This window comes from Kogia breviceps, chromosome 18 (genome assembly GCF_026419965.1).
Source record: "Kogia breviceps isolate mKogBre1 chromosome 18, mKogBre1 haplotype 1, whole genome shotgun sequence".
Classification (NCBI taxonomy): Eukaryota; Metazoa; Chordata; class Mammalia; order Artiodactyla; family Physeteridae; genus Kogia; species Kogia breviceps.
In genome coordinates, this window is record NC_081327.1 from 11291571 (window position 1) to 11317367 (window position 25797).

The following is a 25797-nucleotide window of genomic DNA, read 5'->3' on the forward strand; positions in this document are numbered from 1 at the left end:
ACTCGGCTCCCAGCAACCTCGCGTTTGCTAATGGGCCTTAATGCCCCTGCCAGCTGCTTTGCCAAACCCACAGGATTGGGCGGGTGCGGGGGCACTTGGGTGGCCAGAACTGCTCCCCGGTCCCAGCCTGGCGCCCCCGCCCCCAAAGCTGAACCGAGCGCGCACCAGGACGCCGGGGTCTGTTCATTCCCCCTCCTTTCCTGGCAAAAGTGCCTCGTCACCGCTTCTGCCCGCCCCCGCTGGGCTGGGAGAACCGTGGGGTTAGCTGGAAGATTTGGGGATGAGGGACCGCGAGGCGCCTCCCGAAGCAGATCTTTCGGAACTTAAGGGGATCTGAGGTCAGGAGTCACGGAGGGGAAGGGAACCCACGCCTGGATGGACCTAGGGGAACGTGTCAGCGAGATTCACGTGCGTGCTCAGTCCAGGACTGGCCAGTGGGCGTGGCGGGGCGGTGGCCACACCGGAGGAGGCGGAGTCGTGACTGCGTATAGGCGTGGCCTGCTGGTCAAGGGGCGGGGTCTCTTTGCATATCCAGCAGGCGGCGGGGCTGGGGCTGGGAGCCGAAGCGGGAGGGGCGCTCCCCCGCCCCTGGAACGGAATCCTCCCGGGAGCGGAGCAGGCTAGCGAGCTTGCATCCCGCACCATCCCCCGGCCCCCGGTCCCGGCCCGCGTCAGACCGAGCTGCCGCCGCCGCCACAGCAGCAGCAGCACTCGGGGATCCGGGCCCAGCCGGGGCCGCGGGAGGCGGGGGCGCCGGAGCCCTGGATGTCCCGCAGCGCGGCGGCCAGCGTGAGAAGGGCGGGAGAAGGGGGCTCGGGTGGGGGGCGGCGCCGCTGCTGATGTGGCGGAGGGTGGGAGGCGGCCGCGGCGCCCGGATGGAGAGAGGGTGCCAAGGCTGGGGAGGGTGGTCCTGGGTGGGGGTCCAGGAATCGGCTCCCCTCCAAGCCAGATCTTGGGAGGCAGGGGTCTCGGGCACAGGCCTTGTCTTGCCAAGGCTCTGGAGATACGGATCCCAGACACAGACCTCCCCCTCAAAAAATCAAGGACAGGGGGACAGATTCTAGGTACAACTCCCTAGGCAAGATTTTGGGGATGGGGTCTGGGACGCAACCTCCTTATCAAGTCAAGGCCTCTAAGAGGGGATTCCAGACCAGACGCAATCCTTACCCCTCCCGGCCTGAGGGGCTCTCTGAGCATAGTAACCCTCTAGGCAAGGTCTTCAGAATGGGGTCCCTGGGCCCCCACAGCTTCCCCACCAAGCCAAGGCCCGGGGGGATTCCTGGCACAGTCCGTCCCCAGGCCTCAGAGGCGTCCGGGGCACAGCATCCCCCCATGCTTGGGCGGCGTCCCAGGAACAGACCCTTCTCAAAACAAGGTCTCTGTGCCTGGGACTCTATCCCCCCCAAGCCTGAATAAAATAAGGGGAATTTCAGGCAACTCCACACACAAAAAGGCTTGGTCAAGGGTCCCAGGGCACAGGTCTCCTGGGCCACCCTCTTTGTCCCTGGGGCCGCCCAGTTGTCTGGGAGGGGCCCCACCCAGAGACAATGCACCGCCTCCCCCTCCGGTTCTGGCCCCCCAGGCTCCAGGATTCAGGCTGGGCCAGGGGGCGGCTCCCTAGGGACCTGATGCAGCCCTGTCTGTCTGCAGCATCTGCGGTGATGATGGCTTTGTGTGTGGTACCTGGGGGGAAGCGGGGAAGCAAGCGATGGGGAGGTGGCTAAGAGTGTGACCCTGTGTTTTTGTGACTGTGGCTGCCTGTGTGTGTATGTGTGTGAGCTGCAGCTGGTGACTCTGAGGAATCGTGTGTTTCGTGCTTGCGGTTGTGTCCGATAGCGTCTGTGATTGTGTCTCTGTATGTGACCCCAGCATTTGTGTGGCTGTGTATGTGTATATGACAGCTGCTCGCTCACTGTGCAGAACCCTATACTTTTCAGTCTGTCTGTGTTTGAGTGTGTGCGTGGTTGTGACTATGTGGTTGTGTCTTTAATTATGTCTTTTGTGACCCCACGTGTGTACCTTGGTAACTCTAACTGGGTATGTGACAGTGTATCTGTTGAGTATGGGGCTGGGCATGTGTGTGGCTGACTGAAGATGTGGGTGGAGTTGTGACTATAAGTGGAGTTGTGTATATGACTCTGTCCATGTGCGACTGTCCTGATGACTTCGAATGTTTGTCTCCAACTGATTTTATATGTGTGTCACACATGTGCTTGTATGACACACAACTGTGCCTGCAACTTTAGGTGTATGACTGCCATTGTATATGAAGTCACACTGTGCTTATGTGACAGGTTGTGTGCTGGCACTGTGACTTGTATGTTTGCGGTTGTGTGTTCAAAGCCACATCTATGTGTGTGGCCGGGATTGTATAAATGACTACATCTAGGTCTGTGTGTTGATACTGAGTGATTCTGTGCATTTATAGTTGTGTACCTGTGATTTGGGTTACGTACTGGACTTGGAGTCTGAAACCCTGACAGACTATTAATAGTGGGTTATTTCATTGCATGTGACTCAAGCTATAGGTGTGTCTGTGTGTGGTGGCACTAGTGATTGTGTGTGTGTGTGGGGGGGATGTGTATGTGACTGTGGCTTCTGTATTTGTGTGTGACCTGCATGTCTGTGACGCTGGGTGACTATATACTTGTGTCTGTGTCATGGTCTGTAAGAGTGTGTGTCTGTAGTCCTGTGGCTGTTTGGAGGGGGTGGGTGTGTGTCCCTGTATGCGTGCTGGGCGGCTTATGTTTGAATCTGTGTGATGTGGTGATAGAGTGACTGTCTCCTGCCTCCACACATGACTCTATCCGGAACTGTGTCTTCTGTGTAAACGCAGCTATAAATGCTCTGTCTGGGTCACTGTATTTCTAAGCACATACCTGACTGTTTGCTTGTGTGTGTGTAATGGAAATCGTGTGCTGATGTCTCTGTGTGTGAGATATTGTGTGTCTCTCCACATGGGGGCTGTGATCGTATGTGGCCCCATACTTGTTGGTGTGACTTACGTGTTTGCAGGAAGAGAAACTGCGTGTTTCTCTGTGATGGTCTGACATGGTACAGCTGGGGGTGGGATGGTGGGTGACTGTGAAATAGGTACCATGACCGTGATATATGGCTGGGTAACGTGGACACTCATGCTGTGGGACTTTGCATACGTGACCGTTTCTGAAATGTGTATGGCTGTGACTCTGAGCCACTGACTGTCTGGCTGTGTCTGAGTGTGGCCGTCCTTGGGGAGAACTGTCTCTGGATGGTTGTATGCATGTCCTGAGTTTGTGTGCCCATTTCTCTCTAATGCATGGGCCGTGGCCATCGGGGTCTGTGTGTGTGCTTGGGTATGGAGAAACATCCATATACGTGTGTGATACCATGACCAAATGTGTGCCTCTACGACTGGGATGTATGGCTCTGTGACAGTGTGTGACCAAAAAGGTGTGTTGGTGTGACTGATACAGTTGGGGTTGAGTGTCCTTGTGCAGCTGTGTGCCGGTCGATGATTAAACACATGTGGCTGTGGCTGGGTGTGACTGGCTATGACCAGATGTGTGTCAGTATGTCTGCATGCATCCCTGACCAGATGTCAACAGACAGCAGGGGAGCTGTATGTGACAAGTGTGTTTGCCTCAGAGCTAATAGGTGACCTCCTGCGGGGTGTGATTCTACACGGGTGGGTCTGTAATGCGAGTATCTTGGTTGGGTGCCTGAGGAAACAACTGTCATTGGTTGGCCATGGGCTGCCTCAGTGGGTGTGCCCGGACCCAGCTCTTTGTATATGGCAGAGAAAAGAGAAGTGACAAAATATCAGTTACTGATATGACCAGACGTTTGTGGCAGTGCCTGGGCAGCCTGGGACTCTACATACCTGTGGACAAATGGTCTGTAGCAGAGACTGTATGTCTGTGAACTTGGATATGTGGCCAGGTATTTACAGTGTCTGTGACTGTTGATGTGTTTGTGTGATCCAGTGTGTGCCGCTGTGGTTGTCTCTGTGTGTAGTTGTGCAGAGCTGTGACCAGGTTCTAGGGACAACTGTGGACCAGAGTTGCATGTACACATGTGACTGTATGTGTGTGTGCAGCCCTGGACATGTGTCTAGAGGGCAGGCCTCCCCCCTTCACACCATCCCCTTGGGTACAGACAGCCTCCTGAGGCCAGGACATCCCCAACAGATGCTCCCGAAACACACCTACTCGTTCCTGGGCCCTTGCAACCAGGTGGCTGATTGCCTTAGTAACAGTTGCTATGACAACCAGGGCTCTCATCAGAGATCCTGAGATGAAGGGGGGTTGGCTGATGTCCAAAGAGGGGGTGAGATAGGGGACTGCACCCTATCCCAAGCCAGCTTCTCAACTTTTCCCTCCCTCCCCTGGGCAGGGCGGACCCAGGAGGCCAGAGCAGCATCTGCCCCCTGCCCCCTGTGGGGCCCTGGGGCCCCCTGAAACCTCCAGGACGGAGCCAGGTGAGTGGCCAGCTGGGGACAGGGCGAAGGCTGAGTGACTGGGTGGGTCTGCCTCGCATAGCCAAAGGAACTGTCCCTGCTGTCACACAGGCTTAATCACACTCACAAGTGGACACCCCCGAATGACTTCCCGGCACACTCAGTGACCTCGTTCATAGACACACTCACCTAGACTAGGTCTCTCACACACACACACACACACACACACACTTGGACACTCAGACACACACCAACATCCCCACACCCACAGGTTCACGGTCACACAAACATACAGACACAATCCTAGACAACAGCCAGACTCCCTCACAGGTGAGCACAGACACTCACCAGATACAGACTCAAGGACTCTCAAGGGATGCAGTCTTGTACAGTCTCCCCAACAACACACACAGACCCACACTTTGCAGACAACAGCCGCACTTTCACAAGCAGACACAGCCTCACAGACAGCACCCGTGTGCTCGTGCCTTCACAAACAGCTACACTTTTGCACACAGTCTCACAAATAACACTCAGCACTCTCATAGACAACAGCCACATTTTCACACCATCACACCCTCACAAATAATGCTCACAAACACACTCTCAAAGATGACAACCTCACGTCCTCACACACCCTCACAGATGCACGGTTGTATACAGACACCCCCAGAACAACACTCATGGACCCACATTCTCTGCAACAACACCCACCTTATCTGACCCCGACACACCCTCACAAACAACAGACACAGACACACAGTCTCACCACCAACAGCTGCACTCTTGGACAGATGTGGTATCTTGGGTAACTCTCACAGGCACACACTGCCATGGGCAGTGGTCATCAAAGACAATAGCCACATCTTCACACAGACACACAGCTTCAAAGACAACAGTCATGGACACACCCTTTCAGAGACAACAGCTTCATGCTCAAACACAGACCCATCCTCACAGGCAACATTCCCTGACACACACTCACCACCACTCTCACACATAGCTACTCTTCAGCCGCAAGCTTCAAGGACCTACACTCACAGACGATAGCCACACTCTTGGACGCAGACATCCCCTCACAGACAGCATTCACAGACACACACTCTCATCAACAACCATTCTCAGACCTGCGTCCTTCCGTACAGCCTTCAGCTATATACACACTCACAGACAATAGGTGCATGCTTAGAACTAGACACCCTCACACACAACACTCAGGAACACACCAGGGAATTCCCTGGTGGTCCAGTGGTTGGGACTCCGTGCTTTCACTACCGAGGGCACGGGTTCGATTCCTGGTCGGGGAACTAAGATCTTACGAGCCGCGCACTGAGGCCCCCCCCCCAAAAAAAAAGAAACACACCAGCTGCACACTTGCTTGCACACACAGGCAGAGTCTCATCTATTGGTGCTCTGTCCTAGGTGTCCCCTCACGCTCCTCCTGAGACTCAGTATGGCTTCTCAGTCAGCGAAGGCTGTCTGAGTGACTGGCCACCACCTCCATCCCTACCTCTGACATCGCAGGTGCACGCCTCCCCCGGGGCCTCTGCCTTGGAACAGACACATTTATCAGAGGGGCTGTATCTCAGAGTTGCAGAGACCCACCCCTGTCCCGAACACCCTCTGAACCGCAATCCCTGGACCTTCTGAGTCCCCCACATCGGACCCATGCAAGTCTCAACTCCTGTGCCCTCTGACCACCTCATCCCCTGACCTTGTACCCCTAAAACCCCTCACCTCGTGACCCCTGACTGCTATGCCCTCTAACCCCAATGTCCTCCACTGCCTTAACTTCCCATTACTTTGGATCACCATGCCTCTTGACTGTCACATCCCGAATCTCCAGACCCCTAAAAGCTGTGACTCACGACGCACGCATCCCAGACCTCCCTGCCTCTTAGCCCCGTGTCTTCTGAATCCCCACTGCCGACTCTCCCGCTCCCCTGCCTTCCAGTTGCCCCCTTTGTCGGTATCCCCTAACTGCTGCTAGTCCATGTTCCCCGGATGTCATGTCCTCTGACCCCGTGACCCCCTAACCCTGCAGCCCTACTGCCATGTTATCTGACCCCTTGCTCCCTGAGCCCTATTTCCCCCCACCTTGAGCCCCATGCCTCCGACCCTTGACTCGCACCTGTCTTTTGTCAGCAGACGGGGCGGGCACTATGAACAAGCTACGCCAGAGCCTGCGGCGGCGGAAACCAGCCTACGTGCCTGAGGCATCGCGCCCACACCAATGGCAGGCGGACGAGGACGCAGTGCGCAAGGGCACGTGCAGCTTCCCGGTCAGGGTGAGTGGGCGGGGCTCGTCTGGGCGGGGCTTCCGGGTTGTGCGAGCCGTTGGCTGTGCGCGTGCGTGTCCAGTGTCTGTTGTCCGTTGCCCGGTGAGGTGGCTGAGAGCCAGGAGACTTCACAGCCGCGACGAACTGCGGTCCTGCAGAAGCAGGACCGCACGGCCCGAGTCCCTTAAAGTTGGGATTAGAAACCAAGACCCATTCTCTTGTTCCAGGAAAGTATTACCTGGGGTGGGGTGGGGGGGCGTCCCGCCTGGAGTCACCCTATTCTGTGGGAGCTCACAGTTTCCAGGGGGGCACCGGCAGGTCACAAAAATTCTGTAGCATTTGCAGAGCCCTCTGCTGTTAAGTGCGTTCTGGTTTAGACCACCACGGCCCTTTACAACACACACGAAAATTTATAAGGGATACAGCAGGATTTAGGTTCAACTCTCCACTCATTCCCTTCCTGGTTGGGTGACAACAGACGATGTTCACAGCGCCCCCCCCCCCCACCTTGTTTTCCCTTCCCCTAGAAGCGGACCTTGCGAGGGAGGGGCTGTTGGGAGGTGCAGGAAATGCTGGTGAGGGTGAGGAAGGGAAGGCAGCCAGTAAAGGGTGTCTTACTAAACTATAGCTGTGAGCAACTGAGCTTGATGCCACTAGGGAACTGTGGGAATTCGAGCCATCCCACCCACGGGGTGAGGGAGCTGGGGCGTGTGTACCCCAGCTCATATCAGTCATTGCCTGGGGCCCGTCCTCAGGCACAGATGCAGACGCTGGCACTCAGAAGGACACCAGGGATGTGTTAAAGGCCAAGGATAGAGGCAGGGTGGGAATCATTACTCTATGCTGTGCTTCAGTTTTCTCACCTGTATATCTGGGATAAGAATGGGGTACCCAGACTTCCCTGGCAGTCCAGTGGTTAAGACTTTGTGCTTCCACTGCAGGGGGGCATGGGTTCCATCCCTGGCCGGGGAACTAAGATCCCACAAGCCATGCGGCATGGCCAGAAAAAAAAAAAAAAAAAAGGCCTCCACCTTGCAAAGTTGAGGTAAAGAGTAAATGAGGTTTGGGGTTTTTTTTACATCTTTATTGGAGTATAATTGCTTTACAATGGTGTGTTAGTTTCTGCTTTATAACAAAGTGAATCAGCTATACATACACACACGTTCCCATATCTCCTCCCTGTTTTTTTTTTTTTTTTTTTCGGTACGTGGGCCTCTCACTGCTGTGGCCTCTCCCGTTGTGGAGCACAGGCTCCGGACGCGCAGGCCCAGCGGCCATGGCTCACGGGCCCAGCCGCTCCGCGGCACGTGGGATCTTCCCAGACCGGGGCACGAACCCGTGTCCCCTGCATCGGCAGGCGGACTCTCAACCACTGCGCCACCAGGGAAGCCCTCTCCTCCCTCTTGCGTCTTCCTCCACCCCACCCTCCCTATCCCACCCCACTAGGTGGTCACAAAGCACCGAGCTGATCTCCCTGTGCTATGCGGCTGCTTCCCACTAGCTAGCTATTTTACGTGTGGTACTGTATATATGTCCATGCCACTCTCTCAAAAAAAAAAAAAAGGTCCCCACCTTGCAAACTTGAGGTAAAGAGTAAATGAGTTAATTCATGTGATGTGCTTAGGACACTGCGTGATGCCTCGCAGTGGCACACACAGTGGCCACGAGGAATGACTGATGACTGTGCTTGTTTCATGTTCTCCCACCCCCTTCGCACCAAGTACCTGGGCCACGTGGAGGTGGAGGAGTCCCGGGGGATGCACGTGTGTGAAGATGCTGTGAAGAAGTTGAAGGCGGTGAGTGAGAGGCTGGAGCAGGGAGGGGGCAAGGTCAGAGCAGAAGAGCCAGCCCTGACCACACCCTCTGTCCTCCTCCTCCACTCCAGATGGGCCGGAAGTCTGTGAAGTCTGTCCTGTGGGTGTCAGCCGATGGGCTGCGGGTGGTGGATGACAAGACCAAGGTAGGGGGCCCGTGGACCTGGGAGTGGGCACCAGTGGGCCCCTCTCCTCACCCTGCTCGAATGGGGCTAGGGACGCCTTCTCACCCACCTCTAGGATGTCCCTCCCTCAGGGACCTTCTAGACTCAGCCGTGTGTTCCTTAACATGTTGGCACCTCTCACAGTCATAATTCAGGATTGAGTCCTGTGGCTATTTGTGAACTGGCGTGGATAGTGGGTGAGAGCACAGACCGTAGAGCAGCGACCTCAGCTCGCATCCCCGCTCACCCGCTTACCAGCTGGGTGACCCTGGGCGTGAGGGGTGTGAGATTTAACCCTTCCGTGCCTCACTTGGCTCATCTGCAAAAATGGGGATAAAAATGGACCCAACCATTAAATGAGAAAGTATGTGCAAATAGTTTAAAACTATGCCTGGTACAGCAGAAGTGTTCTGATCAACGAATGTTAGCTGTTATGTGCTTATCGTCCATCTACCTGGCCAGATGGGAGCATCATGGGCCGGGATCAGGTATCTGTTTGCTCACCATTGAATTCCCTGCCCTTAGCACAGAGGCTGCCCAAGGAGACAGCCAGCACACGAAGACAGGTTAATGACCGAACAGGACTGACTCCCTCCAGCAAGCTTTGCCTGACTCCCATCCAACTTGGGTCAGGCACCTCTTCTTGCTCCCGAAAGCCCCTGAGCCTCCCCGATCCCAGCCACGAGCCCTCTGCCTGTGCCTCCCTCATTACAGCGTGGCTGTGACTCTGGCCAGTCTCCATCTGGTGAGGAGTCTGATTCCCGCACTAAACTGGGAGCCCCATGTGAGCAGGGCCCACAGCTGTTTCAACAAGTGCAGGATCCCCACCCCATTCAGGACAGGATATAGAGCAGACACAAAGGGAATATTAAGTGAATACATGAAAGACGGTACACATGCCTTTCCTGGCCTCCCTGGTGCCTCCCAGGACCTGCTGGTAGACCAAACCATCGAAAAGGTCTCCTTCTGTGCTCCTGACCGCAACCTGGACAAGGCTTTCTCCTATATCTGCCGTGATGGGACCACCCGCCGCTGGATCTGCCACTGTTTCCTGGCGCTCAAGGACTCCGTGAGTATCACCAAAGCCCAAAGCCAGCTGACTGTCTCCCATGCCCTGGCGTCCCACGCCCAACCCCAGCCCGCTGTGTGGTGTCAGGCGAGTCACTCATCTTACCTCTCCTCTCCGTGACCTCATCTGGAAAAGGGAGTGTATTCACAGCCCCTAACTTAGAGGATTATTGTGAGACTTGAGGGGGTTGATACAGAGTATTTGGAACAATGCCTGGCACATAGGAAGCCCTCAGGAACACGTTAGATCTCAACATCCTCCTTGATATCAATAGTTCTTCATGTTTCTCTAACTTGTCTCATTGAGGAGCGTATACATACAGTAACATGCGCAGATGGCCCACGCACAGCTCCGTGAATTTTTGCTTATTTTTAAACCTCACTCCAGTCAAGCTGTAGTTTCCTGCCCCCAGCAGCCCCCTTGGGCCCTTCTGAAACAGCACCTCCCAGGGTACCCACTCTTCCTTCAGAGTCGATTCATTTTGCCTGTGGTTCTGTATATTTTTGGGGGGAGGGGGGTGTCAAGATCCCCTCTGAGAATCTGATGAAAGAGACAAATGGACTGTCTTCTGAGAAGCATTCTCACAGGATTCTGAGGCTTGTGACAGAAAACCCTCAGATACCAGTGATTTCAGTGAAACAGAAATTTGTGTTTCATGTGAAAGACATCCCTAGGCAGGCAGCACAGCGTTGGTGTGACTCCCCTCTGCTCAAGGGCCATGGCTTCTTTTATCTTGTTGCTATGCTGGAGCATGGCTTCCACTCCATGACCCAAGATGAATGTGCGTGCTCCAGCCTTCACATCTTCATCCCAACTACATAAAGGAGGGAGGCATGAAGAGTGGCACACCCTCTGCTTTTTGGGAGGTGTGTATTGGCCTTTTGTGACCTATTGGCCATTTGCGACCAGCTCCTTTCACTTAGCATAATGTTTTCAAGGTTCATCCATGTCGTAGCATCGTATCAGTACTTACTCCCTTTATATGGCTGAATAATATTCGTATGGATATACCACATTTTGGATATACCATACTTTGCTTATTTATTCATCCATTGATGGACATTGGGTTGTTTCCACCTTTTGGCTATTATGAATAGTGCTTCTCTGGACATTTATATGCAACTATTTGTTTGAATACCTGTTTTTAATTCTTCTGGGTATATACCTAGGAGTGGAATTGCTGGGTCATGTAGTATGTTTAAGTTTTTGAGTAATTGCCAAGTTGTTTTCCTTGGTGGTGACACCATTTTACATTCCCACTTGCAATGTATGAGGGTTCCAATTTCTCCACATCCTTGCCAACACTTTTTAAAAATTCTAGCCATCCTGTAGGTGTGAGTGGTATCTCATGGTTTTGACTTGTATGTCACTAATGACTAATGATGTTGAGCATCTTTTCCTGTGCTTATTGGCCATTTGTATATCTTTTCCAGAGAAATATCTATTCATATCCTTTACCCATTTTTAATTGGGTTGTTTGTCTTTTTACCATTAAGTTGTAAGAGCTCTTTATATATTCTTGCCAAATCCAAGTTTGTAGAGATTTACCTCATGTCTCATTCTAAGAGTTTTATAGTTTTAGCTCTTATATTTAGGTCTCTGATACATTTTGAGTTAATTTTTATAAATGGTGCGAGGTAAGAGTCCACCTTCATTTTTTTTTCACGTGCATACTGTATGCAGTTGTTCTAGCACCATTTGATAAAGAGACTATTCTTCCTTCATTAAATGGTCTTGGCACCTTATTGAAAATCAATTGACCATAGATGTGTGGGTCTATGTCTGAGCTCTCAGTTATATTTCATTGGTCTATATGTCTCTCCTTATGCTAGTGTCACACTGTTTTTTTTGTTTGTTTTATTTATTTATTTGTTTGTTTTTGGCTGCGTTGGGTCTTCGTTGCTGCACACGGGCTTTCTGTGGTTGCGGTGAGCCGGGGCTACTCTTCGTTGTGGTGCGCAGGCTTCTCATTGCGGTGGCTTCTCTTGCTGCGGAGCACAGGCTCTAGGCGCATGGGCTTCAGTAGTTGCGGCACGCTGGCTCAGTAGTTATGGTGCACAGGCTTAGTTGCTCCGTGGCATGTGAGATCTTCCCAGACCAAGGCTTGAACCCGTGTCCTCTGCATTGGCAGGCGGATTCTTAACCACTGAGCCACCAGGGAAGTCCTGTATCACCAGGGAAGTCCCCTGTTTTGATTACTTTAGCTTTGGAGTAAGTTTTTAAATTGGAAAGTGTGAGTTATTCTATTTTATTCTTTTTCAAAATTGTTTTGGCTGTCCTGGGTCCCTTGCAATTCCATATGAATTTCAGGGTCAGCTTTTCCATTTATGCAAGAGACCATTGGGATTTTGAAGGGGTTTGAATTCAATCTGCAGAGGACTTTGGGAAATATTGCCCTCTTAGCAATATTAGTCTTCCAATCAATGAACACGGGATGTACTTCCATTTATTTAGGTCTTCTTTAATTTCTTTCAACAATGTTGTGTAGTTTTCAATGTGTATGTCTTTTACTTCCTTGGTTAAATTTATTCCCAACCATTTTATTATTTTAGAGGTATTGTAAATGGAATTGTCTTAATTTCATTTTTGGATTGTTTGATGTTTGTGTATATAGATATAACTGATTTTTTTGTGTGTTGATTTTGTATCCTGCAACTTTGCTGAATTTATTTATTTGCACTAACTGTGGATCCTTCTTGATGTTCAACATATACGATCATGCCATCTGCAAACAGAGGTAATTTTACTTCTCTCTTTCCAACATGGATGCCTTTTATTTCTTTTTCTTGTCCAGTTACTCTGCCTAGAACTTCCAATAGAGTGTTGAATAGAAATAATGAAAATGGCATTCTTGTCTTGTTCCCGATCTTAGGGAAAAGCTTTGTCTTTTACCATTGAGGATAATGTTAACTGTGAGTTTTTCTTTTTTAAATTTATTTATTTATTTATTTATATTTTATTTTTGGCTGCGTTGGGTCTTTGTTGCTGCACCCGGGCTTTCTCTAGTTGCGGCGAGCGGGGGCTCCTCTTCGTTGTGGTGCACAGGCTTCTCATTGCGGTGGCTTCTCTTGTTGTGGAGCACGGGCTTCAGTAGTTGTGGCACGTGGGCTCAGTAGTTGTGGCCCATGGGCTCTAGAGCACAGGCTCAGTAGTTGTGGTGCACGGGCTCAGTTGCTCTGCAGCATGTGGGTTCTTCCCAGACCAAGGCTTGAACCTATGTCCCCTGCAGTGGCAGGTGGATTCTTAACCACTGTGCCACCAGGGAAGTCCTGTGAGTTTTTCACAAATGTCCTTTATAAGATTGAGGAAGTTCCCTTCTATTCCAACTCTGTTGAGTCTTTTATCATGAGAGGGTGCTGGATTTTGTCAAATGCTTTTTCTATGAGAATCGAGATGATCATGTAGGGTTTTTTCTTCATTCTATTAATGTGGTTGATTGATTTTCATATGTTAAACCAACCTTGCATTCCTGGAATAAATCTCACTTGATTCTTTTAATATTCTACTGGGTTCAGATTGCTAGCATTTTGTTGAGGATTTTTGTCCCCAAGTTTAACTTTAAGAGGTGGCTGAGCATCTTGTTTAGGGAAAAGAAGTCCGACATACCTCATTAGAATCCCAATTCTGCCACTCACTTGTTATAATGGGCATGTTGACTGAACCTTAATTTCTTCATCTGTCAAATGGGTTCATAAGATTGTCCACCTCCTGGCACTGTTGTGAGGATTCCATAAAAGGATGCAAATCAGGGCTCAGCCCGGGGCTAGACAAGATTTCTGCTGACACATATGTGAGTTTCCCTGTGCCTGGCTTTATGCTGCATGCCTTGCATATATTTGTTCACCTAATTCCTGCAACAACCCTGTGAAGTGGGTGCTGTTAGAGCCCCCATTTTACAAATGAGGAGCCTTGGGTACTGGGAAGTGATTTTCTTGAGATCACATTGCTGGGAAGTGGGAAGCCAGCATCAATCCCAGGCTCTCTGGCCTTGGCGTCTCTCCAGTAGGCACTCAAGAAACAGGGGTTGTTGTTTTTACCCCCAATACTTTACAACAAAATATTTTCAAGCATGCAGCAAAGTCGAAAGACTTGTACAGTCACCTGGACAACCCCCACCCAGATCCTGCCATTAACATTTGTCTGGGCTTACTTTATCACTTATCTCCCCATCTTATTTTTTGATTCATTTCAAAGTCACAGACATCAGAATACTTTCCCCAGACACTTTAGCATGCATACCATTAAGTAGAATTCATAGTTGTTTCCAGCTCTTTTTCTTTCAAAGCGAAATACATGCTGACCACAAATCTTAAGTGTACATTTGCTGGGTTTTGACAACTGTATACACGTGTATAACCCACCCCCCCATCAAGATCTAGAACATTGCCACCACCCCAGACCGTCCCCTCATGCCCCTTCTCAGTCAGTGCCTATGCCCACCCCTAAGAAACAACCACTGTTCTGATGTTTTTCACCATAGATTAGTTTTGCCCATTCTGTAACTTCCTGTAAGTGGAGCCATCCAGGGACTTCCCTGGCAGTCCAGTGGTTAAGACTTCACCTTCCAATGCCGGGGAGTGTGGGTTTGATCCCTGGTTGGGGAGTTGGGATCCTGCATGCCTTGTGGCCAAAAAAACCAAAACATAAAACAGAGGCAATATTGTAGCAAATTCAATAAAGACTTTTAAAAAAATGGTCCATATCAAAAAAAAAAATCTTAAGAAAAAAAAAACATGGAGCCATACAGTATTCCACTCTTGTCTCTGGCTTTTGTCCCTCATTTTGCAGATGTGCACTGAGGCCCAGAGAGGTGAAGGGACTCATCCGGAGTCACCCAGCATCCAGCTGCTGGACCCCGGGGCTCCTGGCGTCCGGTCTGCACTACACAACGTCGCTAATCCTGTCCCAACCTCTTCCCACAGGGCGAGAGGCTGAGCCACGCAGTGGGGTGTGCGTTTGCGGCCTGCCTAGAGCGGAAACAGCGGCGGGAGAAGGAGTGCGGAGTCACGGCTGCCTTTGACGCCAGCCGCACCAGCTTCGCCCGGGAGGGCTCCTTCCGCCTGTCCGGGGGTGGGCGGCCGGCTGAGCGAGAGGCTGCTGACAAAAAGAAAGGTGGGCGCTGCCCGGAGGGCGGGGCAGGGCTGGGCACCGAATGGTCCCAGGGTGGGGCCAAGGGATCCAGATTGGGGGGAGAGGTGCAGAGGTACAGGGGCTCTACAGTTTACAAAGCAAAAAGGAAACTCACACACACAAAACCCAAAACAACAAAATTTTTAAAAATTAATTTATTTTATTTTTGGCTGTGTTGGGTCTTCATTGCTGTGCACCGGCTTTCCCCTAGTTGCAGAAAGCGGGGACTACTCTTCATTGTGGTGCGCCGGCTTCTCATTGCAGTGGCTTTTCTTGTTGTGGAGCACAGGCTCTAGGTGCATGGGCTTCAGTAGTTGTGGCTCGTGGGCTCTAGAGCACAGGCTCAGTAGTTGTGGCACATGGGCTCAGTAGTTGTGGCACAGGGGCTCAGTAGTTGTGGCTTGCGGGCTCTAGAGCGCAGGCTCAGTAGTTGTGGCGCATGGGCTTAGTTGCTCTGCGGCATGTGGGATCTTCCTGGACCAGGGCTCGAACCCGTGTCCCCTTATTCGCAGGCGGATTCTTAACCACTGCACCACCAGGGAAGTGCCCCCCCCCCAAATTTTTTTAAGTAAAAATTACAAAGCAAAGCACCAACCACAAGTCTGGTTACAGTTTATAAAGCGTACTTCAGTTTAAGGAGTCCTCTGGGCAATATTCTGTTGGCCACAAATCCCAGCAAAGCTCACGGAGAGCTTTATTATCTGCTAACCCAGGGAGGTTCTCAGGCTTTTCAAACTGTGTATCTACCCTGTTAATGGGTTGTGAAGTCAGCTTGCTGGGTTGTGGTTAGCATTTTAAGAAATGACATGGAAAAAAATAGAAAATATCAGAGTAATTGAATGTAGTAAGGGTAAGTATAGTTCAATGATGCTTTTATGTCAGTATATCTGCGTGTGTGTGTGTGTGTGTGTGTGTGTGTGTGTGTGTGTATGGAATGGGTTACCATGTGAACGGTATTTCTTATTCTGGGTTGCCGTCAAGAAAGTTTGAAAAATACCTGGTAAACTCTAACATTTTAGGTCAAAGGCAAATAGTTTATAAGTTCTCAAACTGTGGTTTTTAAATATACGTGTATTATGTGCTGAGTCAAAATGTAATTTTTATTTTACTTTTTTTTTTACTGTTTCTAGTTTTTAAATTTTTGGAAAACACTGTTAGAATTTACAAAGAATCCTGAACTGGGATTCCGGATAAAGGAGACTGAAGAGGTTTGACAAATATGAATAAATGTAACGTGTGATCCTGAATTGAATCCTGGATATTGTATATATAGATATATAGTCAACATTCAATTCAATATATATATATTGAATATATGCATATAAAATATATACATTGAAAAAATATATATATATATGAACATCCATAAAGGACATGAGTAGATTAGTTGGGGAAATTAGAATGTGGACTGTAGACTGGCTAACAGTATCATATCCATGTTAAATTTCCCAAGTAAGAAACTGTCCTGTGGTTCGGTAGGAGGCTGTCCTTGTTCTTAGGTACATGCTGAAGGTTTTGGGGTTGGGTAAGCTGTCTGCAGCTCACTCTTTTCCTTTTTCCTTGTTGTTTATCTATTTTATATATAGTAGTGTGCATCCGTTAGTCCCAAACTCCTAATTTATCCCCTCTCTCTTTTCCCCTTTGGTAACCATAAATTTGTTTTCTATGTCTGTGAGTCTATTTCTGTTTTGTGAATAAGTTCATTTGTATCTTTTTTTTAGATTCCACATATAAGTGATATCACATGATATTTGTCTTTCTCTTTCTGACTTACTTCACTTAGTATGATAATCTCCACGTCCATCCATGTTGTTGCAAATGGCATTATTTCATCCTTTTTTTATGGCTGGGTAGTATTCCGTTGTATACATATTACCACATCTTCTTTATCCGTTCATCTATTGATGGACATTTAGGTTGTTTCCATGTCTTGGCTATTGTATGCAACTTACTCTTAAATCATACTGAAAAAAGATTATGGAAGGAGAGACAGATCAAATACTGTAACAAGTTAACACAAGAGAACATGTGTGCTCCTTGTTCCATTATTACATCTTTTCTGTAAATTTAAAATATTTCTAGCTAAAAAGTTAGGAAAACAAGTTTTTATCACTTGCTAGAATATTAGAGTTTACAACATAAGTTTTTCTTGGCAAGCTCTGTGACCATTTACAAACCTCTCGACAAAGTTAAGGAGTTCTTCACAGCTTACAAAATATTTTGCTGTTTACATCATCTATTAGAATTTATAAAGAATTTTATCATTGGTAAAGCGGATTACAAAGTATAGTTAACAGAGGGCCTAAGTACATATACTTTTTTAGTGAAAACCTGTCTTTTATATGTATTTATTTATTTATTTTGCTGCACTGGGCTTTAGTTGCGGCAGGCGCGCTTCTTAGTTGTGGCATGTGACTGTTAGTTGTGGCACGCATGTGGGATCTTGTTCCCTGACCAGCGATTGAACCCAGGCCCTCTACAATAGGAGTGTGGAGTCTTAACAGCTGCGCCACCAGGGAAGTCCCTCTCTGATATTTTACTGTTTGCAAAAGAACACACTGAGTACACTGAATTTACTATTTATATGGAATATTAGAATTTACAAAGGATGTCATATGCTTTAGAGTTTGCAAAGGATTTTGCTGTTTCCAAAGGATATTATACGTTCCAGGTACTTTGCATTGTAGAAAGCACTTGAGAGCTTGCACCGCAAAAATCAGAGTTTACAAAGTGTGGTATATGGTTTGCCGAACACATCACAGTGTTTTGCCGAACACATCACAGTGTTTTGCCGATGATGCGCTGATTCACAGTCTCAAGGCACCGCACGTTCACAAAGAGCTCTCTTCGGTTCAGGAGTTACGGAGCAGTGCACTTTCCACAAAGTTGTTTACCAAGCTTTTGTGGGATTCCAGAGTGCTGAACATTCATTCACTGCCTCAACTGACCCTCTCAGGAGACCTGGGAAGGCAGCAGAGGGATGTTTATCCCAGGTTTAGTTGGGGAAACAGGAGCCCGGAGAGGGGAGGAGACTTCCTGAAGCCCAAGGTGGTGGGGGGCAGAGGTGGTTTCCCAGTTCCAACCTGTCCCGGGCTGTTTCCACTGCCCCCAGCCTGGCCTGGGTGAGAGCCTCACTGCCCCCTCATGGAAGAAGGGAGAAGCACTGGGCAACCTCCCTGCCCTCTTTGGGCCTGAGTTTAACCTCACTAGCATTCAGGCTTGCGGCTCAGATGAGGCCTTGATGGGAGGATGGCTGTATGTTGGTGTATTGGCAGAGGTGGGGAGACCCTGCATTGAAGAGCCTGCTTCTTATGCTGGGTGGGGAGACCAGGTACCTGCAGGGGACTGAGAACAGCCCCAGAGGGGAGGGAGCCCAGGCTGAGGGGCTGAAACAATCTGGAAAACTCCTCAGAGGAAGAAGTATGCCAAGCTGGGTCTCAAACAATGGGTAGCAACTGGAGGAAGGGAGGAGGTACTTGAGGTGGGAAGAATGGTGGGAGATGACAGAGAGCAGAGCAGATGGAATGATGGAGGAAGACAGCATGATGTGGAGAGACCAGGCCAGAGGGAGAGATGGGTTAGCGTGGTCATCTGGAACTCAGACTCTGGAGTCAGCCCGCCCCTTCCTTCACAGTATGGCTCAGGCAAGTCACTTGCCATTTCTGGGCCTCAGTTTCCACATCTGTAAAATGGGGATAATGACAATATCAACCTCACTGGGTGGTTGTGAGGACTGAATGAGTTAATACTTGCAAGGCACTTGGAACAATGCCTGATACATTGGTCATGCACCAAAAAAGTGTTAAATTAATTAGAAAGAGAGACAGAAGGTCTCAGAGGGAGAAATAGCAGAAGCAGCAGAGGAAGATGGATGGGGGACAGAAAGCTTGAGACACACAGAGGGTCAGGTTGGGTGACGACTCCCCCACGGGCCTCCTGGGGAAAGTGGTCCTGGCTTGGGTGGGGAAGAGCGACATGTGGGGGCTCTGAGCAGCCTGTCTTGAGGGCAGGGCACATTGGATGAGGAAGGCAGCATTGGAAAACAGTCAACGGGTCTGGGTAGGAGAGGCCTCCAATGCCAAGGTGAGCTATCTAACCACCTGTCTCACCCATGTCTCCAGCAGAGGCAGCAGCTGCCCCAACTGCGGCTCCTGGCCCTGCCCAGCCTGGGCACGTGTCCCCAACACCGGCCACCACATCCCCTGGCGAGAAGGGTGAGGCGGGCACCCCAGTGGCTGCAGGCACCACTGCGGCTGCCATCCCCCGGCGCCATGCCCCCTTGGAGCAGCTGGTTCGCCAGGGCTCCTTCCGTGGTTTCCCAGCGCTCAGCCAGAAGAACTCACCTTTCAAACGGCAGCTGAGCCTACGGCTGAATGAGCTGCCATCCACGCTGCAGCGCCGCACTGACTTCCAAGTGAAGGGCACAGGTGAGCCTGGGGCTCAGCAGGAGGGAACATCGGGTCAGTGCCGCTGCCTGTTGTAAGCAAGAGAGAGAAGAGGTGGTACACACCATGATTTTTTTTTAACACCTTGATTGGAGTATAATTGCTTTACATTGCTGTGTTAGTTTCTGCTGTATAACAAGGTAAATCAGCTATATGTATATATATATCCTCATATCCCCTCCCTCTTGCATCTCCCTCCCACCTCCCTATCCCACCCCTCTAGGTGGTCACAAAGCACCGAGCTGATCTCCCTGTGCTATGCGGCTGCTTCCCACTAGCTATCTTTTACATTTGGTAGTGTATATATGTCAATGCCACTCTCTCACTTCATCCCAGCTTAACCTTCCCCCTCCTCATGTCCTCAAGTCCATTCTCTACATCTGCATCTTTATTCTTGTCCTGCCCCCAGGTTCTTCAGAACCATTTTTTAATTTTAGATTTCATATATATGTTAGCATATGGTATTTGTTTTTCTCTTTCTGACTTACTTCACTCTGTATGATAGACTCTGAGTCTATCCACCTCACTACAAACAACTCAACTTCGTTTCTTTTTATGGCTGAGTAATATTCCATTGTATATATGTGCCACATCTTCTTTATCCATTCATCTGTTGATGGACACTTAGGTCACACCATGATTAATTAGCACTGCCTGCCACAGGCAAAGGAGAGGAGCAACATGTGATCAATTAGCAATGTCTGCCATCAGTTTGGAAGAGGAGAGAGGTAGTGTAAGCTGTGATTGATTAGCAATGTCTGCTCCAGGCAAGGGATAGTAAAAAGGTGGCGTAAGTCACAGTACTAACGATCAGTTAGTACTGTCTGCTGTAGTTAGGGACATGAGAGCAGTGGCATATGTCATGATTGATTAGCAAGACTACCATGGGCAAGGGAGAGTAGAGAAGCTACCCAGATGCCATGTTTTTGCTCAAGAGGAGATTGAGGCACCATAGGCTAATGCTCCCTCCAAGCTTTTGGCCAGTAGAGCCATGAGATCTGGCCAGGTCAAGGATCCAGGTTCAGAGGAAAGAAGGATTGTGATTAACAATGTCTGCCTAGGGCAGGGAGAATAGAGTGATGACAGATATCATGATCTCCTTACAGTGTCTGACTTGAGCAAGAGAAAAGAGCGAGGTGGCACACCACATGATTGATTAGCAAAGTTTGCCATGGGCAGGTGAGAAGAGAGAGCAGGAGTATTATGTTTTGCCCAAGAGATGACTCCCAGAATTTGGCTTATGGAAACATGAGGTGAAAGGTACAAGTGAGCATGGGGATCATGGGGTCAGGGTGCATAGTGATGGATTCGTGATGTTGCTTTTGGGTAAAGGATTGTGCAGAGGCAGCACCCATCATCATCGATTAGTTATGTCTTTGAGGGAAGATGGAATTGCAATGCTTTCTTTCAGCATTTGGCCAGTAGAGCCACAAGGCTCTACTGGTGAGGGGTAAGGTGAGCAAAGAGTTCAATGGGAGAAAAGCATCATATTTGATTACTAATGTCTGCCATGGACCAGGAAAAGGACAGAGATGGCATCTGTTGTGATTTTAAAATGTATGCCATGGGAAAAAGGGAGAGAGGTGGCATGGAACTATGTTTTGCCCGAGGGAGACAGGCAGGAGAGCTGCCTTTCCTCCCAGCTGTCAGTGAAGTCATGTGGTCTGGCCCACTCTCCTGCTTCCATATGCCAAATCTGAGACACGTACCCCTTATGGCCCTGGGGACTGGTGTGGGAGGTGTTGATCTGTATCCAGGAGGCTGGGCTACTGCAAAAGGTGACTGCTGAGCAGATGCCAGCACTTGTTGAGAATGACGCACGCTCACTCCGTGTTGTGCAGCATCCCATGTACTGCATGCACCCTCAGATTTGCTGTCCTCATTAAGTAACCTGCCATTAAGTACACCCCCAGGGCTGTCACACCTGCTCCCTGAGAGGTGGCAGGCACCCCAGACTTTATTTAGAAGCCTCGCGTGCCTGTAGCCAGTTGCCCACTTGCTTGGATGTAACATTCCACAGAAAAATTTCACGGACTCACACAGATGTCCCACTCCACTGCGGGTGTCACACACACTCAGAAGTCACACACTTAGTCATGGGCAATCAAAAATCACACACACTTGGAAGTTGCGGGACCAGGTGTTACCATTACACACACTTAGAAAGCACATATCCAATACAAACTACTGTATATAAAATAGGTAAACAACAAGGCCCTACTGTATAGCAGGGAACTGTATTCAATATCCTGTAATAAACCATAATGGAAAAGAATATGAAAAAGAATATATATATATGTATATATGTATAACTGAATCACTTTGCTGTACACCTGACTCTAACACAACATTGTAAACCAACTATATTGCGATAAAAAAAGTAAGAAAGAATGAAAGCACATATCCAGATGTCCCATTCAGAAATCACACACACAGATTAACACACGCTCACGAACGACACACGTGGATTCACACAAACTTGTGTGAGTCACAAGTCACATATGCTAATTCATGCCGAATTCCATACATCACGCCGGCAGATGGGCTCACACGCTGGGGAACCACAATCGGATGCCACAACCCGGATTTCAGTCACACTCAGATGCCACCCCCAGAAGCTGCACACCCATTTGGACTAACAGGCACAGTCATCATAGAAATGACCTGGAAGCCACCTACTGTCCCACCTGGGCAGCCCCACGTCACACCTGCTGACTCCTACAGCTAGTTTCTTTCTGATGCTCATAGGAGCATCACACACACTCCCTTGGAGATAGCCACTCGCTGAGCTGTCACAGGCACTTGTCACACGCCACACGTGAGGGTCCTCTTGTTTATTTGGATGGTGCCTTTGCTCATCCTAAGCCCTCACGAGGCCACCACACCTGCTCAGCGTGACCTGTCTTGCAGGCACAGGTGCATCTCTGCCCTCGTGACATATGTTATGGGCCAGGCCTGGTGGGGCCCCACTTCTGCACTCAAAGCAAGACAGATGATCCCCAGCCAGTGACCAGCAGCGTGGCCAGTATCCATTCTGACTAGTCAATGCTCTTGCCATACACGTGGTTGAACATTTTTTATTTATTTTTTTTGGCCGCGCCACGCGTCTTGTGGAATCTTAGTCCCCTGACCAGAGACTGAACCCGGGCTCTGGCAGTGAAAGCACCAAGTCCTAACCACTGGACCGCCAGGGAATTCCCTGAACATATTTTTAAATTAATATATATTGTTAAGCATTTAAAATATTTCTTCTGCTTTGCAGCTACATACAGCTCTTGAGGTCCTCCTTGGTTTGGGATCCCTGTGACTGTCTGCCACCAGATGTCACACATTACTTGGCTGTTGTACCACTCACACACACGTGTCACACACACACTTGTGCGCAGTTACCATTTTTGTGGCCATGGCCACTTAGTTACTGCAGAGTGGACCCACCAACCCACACACCTTGTGAGGGCCACCTGCGGGGATGGGGTCAAGGGCAGAGCCTGGGCCTGTTCGCTGACCTCCACCCTTCCCTGACTTCCCAGTGCCTGAGATGGAGCCTCCCAATGCCAGTGACAGCGACAGCATCAGTGCCCTGTGTACACAGATCAGCTCATCTTTTGCCAGTGCTGGAGCACCAACGCCAGGGCCACCGCCAGCCTCAACAGGTAAACTCGGCCCTTCTCTTGGGGCACATGCCCTGCAGTGCCCCTCCTGCATCCGCCTGCTCCTTTCAGGGCTACTGCAGAGACTCTGGGAATCTTGGAATCCCACGGGCTTAGAACCATGGATCATCTAAGAGCCACGGGATTACCATAGAACCATGGATCATTTAAGAGCTATGGGATCATCCCAGAATCATGGAATCAATCGCTTTAGAACCGTGGATCATCTTAGAACAATGGGGTCATCTCAGAGCTGTGGGTTCATCCTAGAACCATGAGATAACATAAGAATTATGGGGTCACCTTAGAACCATGGGATCAGTTTTTAAATCTTGCTCTTAGAACCATAAAGTCTAGAAACCTACAGCCTTTGAACCACAAGATACTAGAACCTAACAGATTTGGAGCCAGGAAACCTTGGAATCTTACAGCCTTAAAAGAGAGCTCTCTGAGAAAATAGTGCCAAGGAATCACCTTAGAGCCACGTGCTTATCCTAAAACCATGGAAGCACCTTGGAATTACAAACAACGTAAATTCAGAACTCTAGAATCTTAGAAAACACAAACTTAAAAACACTGCAACTTACCCACTATGTTAGAATAGTACACTCCGAGAAAGATCCATGCAGTCTTAGAATCTTAGCCTCCTAAGACAATACAGTGTCAAAATATTAGAGCCAAGGGTGATATTAAAAAATATTTAATAACAGGTTTGCTACTGACCAATCAGAAGGGAAGCCGGCCTGGGTGACTGTCAGTCATGCCTATACTTTTTCATCTTAGGACCTTAGAATCTCAGAAATGAATTTTCATAGCACTGAATGACCTGTGGTCCAGGATGGTCAAGCCATTTGCCCAAAGCCCATGCAGCTAATGAGGAGCAGATCTGGATGCAAGGCAGGCGGCCCCGTCCAGAGTCTGATCCCCACCCTGGGGTTCTCTCTGCTGCAGCCCATGCCCCCTAACTGCCCCTCTCCTCTCTCCAGGGACTTCTGCCTGGGGTGAGCCCTCCGTGCCCCCTGCAGCTGCCTTCCAGCCTGGGCACAAGCGGACCCCTTCGGAGGCCGAGAGGTGGCTGGAGGAGGCGTCCCAGGTGGCAAAAGCGCAGCAGCAACAGGCAGCCTCGGTGCCTGCCGTGCCTCCCGGCCTGCAGCCCTTCCCCGCCCCCATGGGGCCCTTCGACGCCGCACCTGCCCAGGTGGCCGTGTTCCTGCCGCCTCCACACATGCAGCCCCCTTTTGTGCCCGCCTACCCGGGCTTGGGCTACCCACCCATGCCCCGCGTGCCTGTGGTGGGCATCACACCCTCACAGATGGTGGCCAACGCTTTCTGCTCAGCCGCCCAGCTCCAGCCCCAGCCTGCCACCCTGATTGGGAAAGCTGGGGCCTTCCCACCCACTGCAGCACCCAGCGCCCCCGGGGGCCAGGCCCGTCCTCGCCCCAATGGGGCGCCCTGGCCCCGAGAGCCAGCACCCGCCCCGGCCCCTGAGTTGGACCCCTTTGAGGCCCAGTGGGCAGCGTTAGAAGGCAAACCTGCTGTAGAGAAGCCTTCCAACCCCTTCTCGGGCGACCTGCAGAAGACCTTCGAGATTGAACTGTAGCCCACCCCATCATCTCCTGGAGCCCCACACCTGGGAGTGGAGGCCCAACCTCTCCCCAGTCCTGCTCCCTGGGGCTGCACCCTCCTGACGACCTCTCTAACCCTTCTCTCGACCACCTCCCACAACCAGTACAGAAACGACATTGTGACGCCCAGGCTGCGATGGGATGGAATTCAGGGACGGACCCAGCCTGGCTAAGGGACCCATTTCTCTGCCAGACTTAGGCTGGCATGGCCCCCTCTCCCCGGAACCCAGACACAGGGGGACGGCCACAATCCCACCGAGTGCCCTCGGTTCAAGCTATAGTTCCCAATTTCTGTTGTTGACCTTCTACCTTCCAGCACTGGGTGGGACGGAGGAGGAGGGATGCCCACCTGGGGGCCCTCCGCGGCCCCAAACGAGTGCCCACCCCAAGTCTGGTCATTCCCCCCGCCCCCACACACGGCACAAGCAAAGGGCGTTCTTCTGCCCGCCTGCTGCGCTCACTGCCAATGCTGTGCTCACCCCGACCACCCCTCCCCTCCCCTTGGGGGCCCTCATGTTCTTTGGGCCAGGGTCTCATGGGGGTAGGGGGCCAAGTTGGGGGCCCAGGAGGCAGGTAGGGGGAAGGGGAAGGGGAAGAAGATGCTCAGTTACCTCACGTCGGTGCCCGCTGGGGAGGGGTCCGGGAAGAAGGAAGGGGGTGCCTGGCGGGTACTTTTCTATCTTTTATTTCCAGATTTTTTTGTATCTAAACTTGCAGATTTGTATTATACAAGGACAGCCAATAAAGGAAGAATATAATGGTGCCCCTCTAGAAGGCAGGGTGTGTGTGCAGGGGGGATGGTGTGGAGACAGAGCCTTTCCTCCGGAGTCATCTCCTAAAACCAGAGGGAGTAAAAAGGCTCTCCCTGCATATTCACCTCTGAGTCGTAGCATGGGAGCAGGTAACAGTGACCCAGCACTCAGGAAGTGGGTTATTAATGGGTACCCCAAATTAATCACTCCATTTCTGATTCTTACAGATTTTGAAACAAGGAATTAAAAAAACATATAATCTGCTGCTAATAACTTCAGTATTAAATTTTTAAATAATTACGTTTGGAGTAGCATATCTTCGAGCTGGCAAATTCACGTTTCAGCAACTGCATTTTCCGTAACTTAGGCCAAAGTGTCATTTGATGTGGCAGCACATTTTTAAGTCTCTCTGTTTCCTGGGTTCCTTGATA

General features: G+C 50.2%; 1 protein-coding gene across 11 annotated transcripts; it reads left to right on the forward strand.

The window, feature by feature from the left end:
- The first annotated feature begins 303 nt into the window (after window positions 1-303).
- Window positions 304-25666, forward strand: NUMBL (NUMB like endocytic adaptor protein). Of its 11 annotated transcripts, none has more exons than XM_067018356.1 (11): window positions 304-338; window positions 4375-4459; window positions 5963-6108; window positions 6587-6726; window positions 8439-8513; window positions 8603-8677; window positions 9624-9764; window positions 14687-14876; window positions 19016-19321; window positions 22870-22992; window positions 23976-25666. In XM_067018356.1, exons 4-11 carry the CDS (start codon window positions 6601-6603, stop codon window positions 24587-24589), a joined length of 1650 nt encoding a protein of 549 aa, XP_066874457.1. In that variant the 5' UTR covers window positions 304-338; window positions 4375-4459; window positions 5963-6108; window positions 6587-6600; the 3' UTR covers window positions 24590-25666. The 11 variants fall into 11 exon arrangements, with proteins under 11 accessions (XP_066874457.1, XP_066874460.1, XP_066874456.1 ...); XM_067018357.1 differs by lacking the exon at window positions 304-338 and adding an exon at window positions 505-789 and having other exon boundaries at window positions 19019-19321; XM_067018359.1 differs by lacking the exon at window positions 5963-6108 and having other exon boundaries at window positions 305-338; window positions 6584-6726.
- The last annotated feature ends 131 nt before the right edge of the window (window positions 25667-25797 follow it).

Bases quoted from the DNA above. Each gene is read 5' to 3' on its own strand.
- NUMBL (XM_067018351.1), top strand. From the start codon at position 376: ATGGACCTAGGGGAACGTGTCAGCGAGATTCAC. The intron at 8,678-9,623 runs GTAGGGGGCCCG...GGTGCCTCCCAG, and splicing joins TGGTGGATGACAAGACCAAG to GACCTGCTGGTAGACCAAAC. The intron at 14,877-19,015 runs GTGGGCGCTGCC...CCATGTCTCCAG, and splicing joins GGCTGCTGACAAAAAGAAAG to CAGAGGCAGCAGCTGCCCCA.